The 7,146-nt window shown below is 43.0% G+C and overlaps 2 protein-coding genes across 2 annotated transcripts in view; one reads left to right on the forward strand and one right to left on the reverse strand.

The window, feature by feature from the left end:
* Nucleotides 1–1,671: 1,671 nt before the first annotated feature.
* Nucleotides 1,672–4,805, forward strand: Pmar_PMAR001883 (IgA receptor precursor, putative; the record flags this gene model as incomplete). Its single annotated transcript, XM_002768461.1, has 9 exons — nucleotides 1,672–1,736; nucleotides 2,035–2,155; nucleotides 2,676–2,800; nucleotides 3,723–3,851; nucleotides 3,903–3,964; nucleotides 4,016–4,128; nucleotides 4,179–4,272; nucleotides 4,515–4,678; nucleotides 4,722–4,805. The coding sequence occupies 9 exons, from the start codon at nucleotides 1,672–1,674 to the stop codon at nucleotides 4,803–4,805; spliced, it is 957 nt and encodes a 318-aa protein (XP_002768507.1).
* Nucleotides 4,806–6,089: 1,284 nt separating this feature from the next.
* The window catches only part of Pmar_PMAR001884 (hypothetical protein), a gene marked incomplete at both ends in the record, with an annotated part of 5,323 nt that continues 4,266 nt past the window's right edge, over nucleotides 6,090–7,146 (reverse strand). Inside the window, 4 exons of the mRNA XM_002768462.1 lie at nucleotides 6,090–6,199; nucleotides 6,252–6,332; nucleotides 6,379–6,494; nucleotides 6,544–6,763. Coding sequence (XP_002768508.1) covers nucleotides 6,090–6,199; nucleotides 6,252–6,332; nucleotides 6,379–6,494; nucleotides 6,544–6,763 — 527 coding nt within the window. The remainder of the gene's footprint in view (nucleotides 6,200–6,251; nucleotides 6,333–6,378; nucleotides 6,495–6,543; nucleotides 6,764–7,146) is intronic.

Raw genomic sequence — 7,146 nt, forward strand, 5'->3', positions numbered from 1 at the left:
TGCGATGTGGTCATAATCACACTCACCCTGGTTCCTCCACTTTATTCAGTGCCAAGGGGAGATTGTAGAAACTTCCTACTAGGAAGTCCGGCATGTTCATAAAATAACTATCATGGTCAGAAGGTGATTCGAAACTTAGCATACATATCTCACACCTTCGACGAGTGATGGTTAGTTACCAATTCACTGAGCAGAAATATTGACTGACTTGAAACCTTCACCAAGTGTGTTCAAAACCATTTCTCCACATGTTCATGCTCATATGCGAACAAGGATCCCTTATACGCATCATTTCTGATTAGATCATATGTGCGCCTGGACGGGCAGTAGTAGTCCCTCCCACTGAAGTCCATTTTTGGCAATCTCCTTGGCCTACTGTCCAGCTTTATTCTATAATTCTTCAATCATAAGGCCGTACCGAGGGACTCGAGAATGAGTCACGTAGTCAACTCGAGAGCTGAGCATTTCGTCGTCCACTTGAGTTTTCGTGCCATCGTCCTCTTTCCTGTCAACTTCAGCGTGGTTGTGTTGGTCATGAGGAGTGGTTTACAGTACTTGACACATTTATGGAAAATCAACAGGAAAATAACAAGATAGATTTCACAGAGGATTTCCCTTTAACTCCACGTAAGACCATCGACAGTGTTTGGGTATACTTCTGCTCCCCTCAGCTGTTCAGTTAAAGGACACAATTTGGAAAAAAAACTCCCAAAATTTCCTCAATGTCGAAGAAAAATTTGTATTTTTTTAGTGTTGAAGTGTAACAACCTCCGAAAATTTCTCGAAAATTTCAAAGAAAAATTGGAAAATTTCGGAATTTTTGCCAAATTACGCGATTTTGATGCAATTCTTAACGACTCAGGTACACAAGAAGCTCTAAGGAGAACTGGGATCAGTCCTTTGAATTTGAAACCGAAACCTTTTCGAGAGTAAAATGGGAAAACTTTCATGAAATTTTTCATGAACTTCGCGTTTTATAAGGTTTCGAGTTAATGGTGACTCCGTGGAGTTTCAACGACTGCGATTCAACCACTATGAAACGAAACGGAAAGAGAAAATAAGTCGGGTTTTGGCAGAACGAGCGGTAGGAAATTGGCAATTCCTTGTTGCTTACTAATAATTGCATTTCCGAGGATTCTCAGTTTTTCGGCGATTTTTTCGGATTCTTTGTCTGTGTGAATGTGATGGTAGAAAATGGGATTGAGTTTCCCCTTTTCTTATTGGACTTCTGCGCTGCCATTTAGTTCATGCAGACGAATAACTCAAAAAATGTGGAATGATTCGCACAGTGTTGGAAAATATATGTTCGCTTTCTTGAGCTGAACTCACTTATTATAAAAATTCACACACGAATTTGGGTAGCAGTGTACCCAGGAACTCATATTGTCACCAACACATGTGGTTGTCACGAAAATCAACACATGCGCATTTTTCCCATTCTGGTGTTTACAAAATATGAGAATCATCAATTTTCCTCACTCAGGCGGTGATGAGGGAACAGTCTCCTTTGACGAGTTCAATAAGCGCCAGTCAAGGTCTGCAGAATTTGCAAATGATAGAGAGTCTTATAGCAAAGGAAGCTGCGAAGCTAGAAAAGGAGCTTAAGATTCAATCTAGGTATGCTTGAAGCATTTACGGTATCACAATAATTCGTTTAAATTCAGACAACATATGTCAGTGGAGCGGGAGAATCGCGAGCAACTCCAAAGGGAAAGTCAACTAGAACAGAAAGAGCGGTATTGATTGTTGCGAACTCGCGTGTGTGTTTTTATTGGAGATTCACAACCTGATTTTACGTGAAGTGGCGTAACACTTCGTGAAAAAGCCGATATTCGCGGTAATATGCAGTAGTCGTGAAATGGAGTTTCCCCACCCTAGTGATATGAAAAACATATTTCACGACTACTACAGGGCGCGAATATCGCGTTTTTCACAGAGTTGTACGACGAACTTCACGTAAATTCGGTTGTGAAATTCCAATATATTTTTCGCTAGTGTTTTTCATATCACTATAGTGAAACTCCATTGTTGCAGATATCGGCGAGAGAGAGTTGCGGCAGCCCAGAAGCAAATAGAAGCACGAGGGCAGCACGTTAAGGAGCTGCTCGACGCGCGTATGGAGGATAATAGGAATCGGCTACAGTCACTTGAAGTGGTGAGTTACAATGTGGTGGGAAGAAGTCGAGGTTGAAGTCTTAGACTGTCATATAACCTTTCCTTAGTATCACCAAGTTTATATAGTTCACTCAGTAGTAGTGGAATTTTACGTGAAGTGGAAAACTATATGCAGTAGTCTTGAAATATTTTTTTCATATCACTAGGGTGGTGAAACTCCAGTATATTAGGATGATGAGCTTAGCATAGTAAGCTCCATTACAGCAGTAGTATCACCGTAAATTGGAAAATAGTAGACCATATTAGAATTTAGTGTAATTCTCAACGTTGGGCAAACTTCTAGTGCATATTCACACGTCTGTTGATAACTAACGTTGAACAGAAGTAGTCTTCCTCGCGCTCGCCAGGGTTTTAGATTACTACCTGAGAGAGAGGCATGAGAAGGCTTTACGGCCACCTGCCGTCGAAGGCTTCTCATGCTGACACATCCAGCCAACGGTTACTCTCTCCCCTCAGCATTGTCGGTGACTTTCCGGTTTCTGAGCTTCCTTATTTGATAGGAACTCGCAGCGAGACGGGCCGATGCTTCAGCGCAAGAGTTGTTGGAGGATCAGCGACTAAGGGAGTGGCAGATGGGACAGAGTTTGGTTATCTCTGAGAAGAGCCAGGAGGAGGAGAAGAAACGGTAGGGCTATCGATAAGTTGTCGTTCTATCCAGGGGGGTATTATTGGGTATTGTTATATATTAGTTTTAATCTGTAGTATATATTTAATAATTATATTACTAAATGATAATCATAAGCATATCTATTTATAAATAGTTAATGAATTTATATTATATTCATATTTACTTATTTTTACTCCGCGACTCTGTAAGGCCACGACGGACTTATCAGAGCTGATAAGGTCAAAAGAAGTTATAGAGGGTTATAGAGAGGTCAGTTGGTCAGAAAATGCCAACTATATCTGGATTGTCGTTATAATATCGGCACATAGTATCAATAAATAGTAGAGGCATTCATTGTCGCGTAAAAAAATATACCTGGTCATGAATATCCTATATACTAGGTGTTTATTAGATCGATATCTATATACATTATAAAGCGACAATATAAATATAAATTATTAATAATATATAATTATACTAATAGATATACATTGTATAAGGACTCCATGTACCTTTGCGAAATAACGTTCCCCAGGCTTTGATAACAATGGGCAAAATGATGCTCCTAAATGTGATTATGACATTTACATGGGAAACTGATTGAAGAATGTGTTCCTAGCCATACGTGGAAAATTCAAAATGAGTTCCCCCCCGGAAACACTATAGGTTTCTGGATAATTCTCTGATGTGTATACGAGACGAATGCACGGAGACAACTGGGCATACTAAGGAGCTTTACCCGTTTTACGTGAAGTTGCATTATACTCTATGTGAAAACTATGTGATATTCGCGATGCGAAGTGCGGCGATAACACTTAGCGAATATCACGTAAAACACGTGATGCTCGTCATTCACTGCTCACATGCGTTTTTCGTAAAGTGAAATGTGAAAAATGTTTATTCACATCACTGGTAAAATTTCAATGTTGGTAGTTTGCAGGGCTGCTCTGAATGGCAAGATAGCCGAGATTGAGATGGTGAGAGCACTACAAGGGCAGTTGATACGCGAGAGGTTCGATGAGAAAATCAGCACTGCTGAGCGAAGAAAGGAAACTGATTTAGCACAGCAGTGAGATGCTGATAGTGACATACCGCTTCGATGGTATTCCACTGGTTGTAGGATTTTAAAACAGAAAACTGCACATTTGAAGTTGATGGATGCGAGGGAGAGGAAAGAGGAACGTAAAAACGCCGGGGCTGGGGATCGAACCTGCGACCTGCGGGGCCTGTCAGTTGAACGAGTGGATCGGCATCGAAGGGATCTGCTTGGTAGAGAGATTGAAGATAAAGAAGCGAAGATTTCTACTATGTTATTCACGAAGGATTTGCTAATGGCTCAGCGGAAGGTGGGAGGTCCCTGGTTCGAATCCTGGTAGGGACATCTTGGGTTTATCAGATACTAATACAGCAGCAGGAATGCCTGAATGGAAAGCCGGTGAATATAAGACAGATTATGCCAGGCCCTGCTCACTATAGTCGCTCTATGAACAGTGATCGTCTCAGCATTAACTGTGGTTCTCATTAGCGTGTATATTCCACAAGTGTGTGCATGATATCGATACTCCTCTTTTCCCAATATTATACCCGATATGTGATTGACTATTCTTTCCATTGGAAAATTATTCGCGATTTTTTTGGGAATTTACCTGTAGAATTTAGTGTTGAATCTATCAGCAGATGCACTTAACGTTTTGTTGTTGACGCACTATAATCATATGGTGTATATGTATAGGTGTGATGGAAAATCCAGCTCCAAAAATATCCACATCCAATTCTAAGCTGTTAATACCGGGGTCAACAGAGTTCGAGCTGAAGAAGGCGAAGTCCATACCACCGCCTGGCTCGTACGACCCGAAAGTCCTGCCGTCGGGATCAGGATTATGGGATGAGGGAAAGGTGAATTTCGTGGCGCGCGGTCATGTCGAGTTACTGAGTGTAGATCTCCATGAGTAAGAGTCCGAAGACGACGTATTTGGATGAGGAGCGAGCTATTCGGGCATTAGCGCCTGGGCCCGGCACGTAACGAGAAGGAAGAGAACTGCTATGGGTGAGGTTAACAATCTGTTTCTCTCAGATACGGAGATGCGAGTAAGACGTCAGCTCTGCAGCGAGATCGCGGCCCGAGATTCGCCAGGTAAGCATATTGATTCATGCTGTACGACTGTTATATTGGTTTACGCTGGGTAAAACCAAGTTATCCGATCTGTCCCAGAGTATGTTTCCCTAGAGGGTTCTCAGCGAATCTCCTGTCCTGCATTTTGGTCGAATTCTATCATATGTCAGTCTGAGCTCAACTACGCTCGTCATCAGTGACGATCGTGAGCCATACGGAAAACGTTGTGGAATCGTATGCATCCTGGCTTGTAGTCATGCAACATCAGTATGATGCTTTTTCTTCTGTTATGCTTGACATTTTTTCAGGGGCTATGTGAAAACTGGCAGAGAGCCTTCTTTTCTACCCCCTCCCGAAGACTCTCCCGGTCCTGCTGGCTATAGTGTTGATCGATTTTATCGGCAAGAACGCCTGCGAAGGTTCCGTATCCCTCTTCTCCACTGAACATGTATTTCTCTCTCTCAGAGCTCAGAAGTCACTACCATTACTGGCAAGAGCATTGCGGCTGCCTCAGTAGATGCCGGGGGTCGATGATAATAAGGCATATTCTGATACATGCCAATGCCAACACATTATGCCATATACTAATACTATATGCATGCCAATGTCAATACATTATGCCATATACTAATACTATATACATGTACATAGGCATCCAATTTACCACTACCTTCCCGTCATGTATCATTACCACGCCTTGTCGTTCTTGGGAGGTTTTGCGTGCGAGTCTTGGAAGGACGTCTAGATTGCTGTTAGAATGGTGTGGTACGCTGGGGCAGCTATGCCACCTCAAAATATGCCTTACGAAAAGCAGTTTCTCTGATTGGGGCGGCTATGCCATTCCCAACTGTGCCTTGAGGAAAGCAGTTTCTCTGATCGGGGCGGCTATGCCATTCCCAAATATGCCTTAGGGAAAGCAGTTTCTCTGATTGGGGCGGCTATGCCACCTCAAAGTATGTTTTACGAGAAGCAGTTCCTCTGATTGGGGCGGCTATGCCACTCCGAGAAGTTCATTATCGAACTTGCCTGTGTAATTGTCATTCATGTCTGCTCCATTGTCGAACTTGCATGGGAAATGATGTGGTTCAATGTTTAGTTAGTCTATGTATAGGAAACTCAACAGGATTAAGGGAGATCAAGTTCGCTAATGAGTCAATATTGATATAACGGACCTTCGAGTAAAACCAAAAACAGTTAGTCTGACTGATCGGATGGGAGACCAACAGCCTCGCGCTGCTTACCACTCTCTTCTCTGGAAGAGATCACGTTGAAGACGATGAAACCCACAGCAGTCAACAAAACGCCTGATATCAAGATAAGGCGATCACCACTCGCTGTGAGACGCTAAGCCCTCACCTGTCCAGGCTCCGACTGACAGTGTGAGTCCCTTGGCAAACATATCGAATATTAGAGCGACGGGAACACTGGGAACCGTACCTACAATCGAATTGATAGAACCCCTGATGGTAGTAATAGAGTCTACCCATTGTAACCCAGAGAGGTGAAAGCATCACAAGACCGGTACTCATAGCGATATTGTATGCCCAATCAGCGAGAGTAACCCAAATCATAGCGGTCACATCAGCCCGGGTGTAAGCTCTAAGAACTTACGATAGTCATCGGCGATGAGAGGTGTGGAGAAACTCACGGTAAATCGTGGTCGTATACTCCTAGTAGGATGGTGCACATGAGGAATATAAGAGCGGGCACAGCACGTAGGGCGAGTAGGAGGAACATACCCTCTATCTGGGACGATAATCTGTTGAAGCCTCCACAAGTGGTTGGTTGCTGCTGAGGGTATCTCCGCCATATATCGTCCTCATTGGCATCATCACCGTTTTGGGATATCTTATCGTCGCATATTGGAGCTGCCCATTGAGCATAGAGGACATCAAATAGACCATATAATAGAGTGGCAATAGATACTTCAATACATGACCTCAGACTGTTGGTCATACCATTAGACTCCTTTGTATCTGATTGCTGAGGATCACCTTCTCCACCGTTTACTTGGTCATTTCACTCGCCTGATACTGACATAATGGCGATGCCGAGTACTGCCAGGAGGATGCAGACGAACTTGGAGACGTAGCCCGGTCCGATACCATTCTGGGGAGCACTAGCATTTGGTGATTCCAAGAGTGAACTCTCAAACTTACTATGAATATATCGATGAAATAGACAACAAGCGGCGTAGTTTGACAGATGATGATATACACTGCAACAGAGATTCCCTGCAAAGAGTGATACA

This window comes from Perkinsus marinus (assembly GCF_000006405.1).
Source record: "Perkinsus marinus ATCC 50983 genomic scaffold scf_1104296968108, whole genome shotgun sequence".
NCBI classification, from domain to species: Eukaryota; Perkinsozoa; order Perkinsida; family Perkinsidae; genus Perkinsus; species Perkinsus marinus.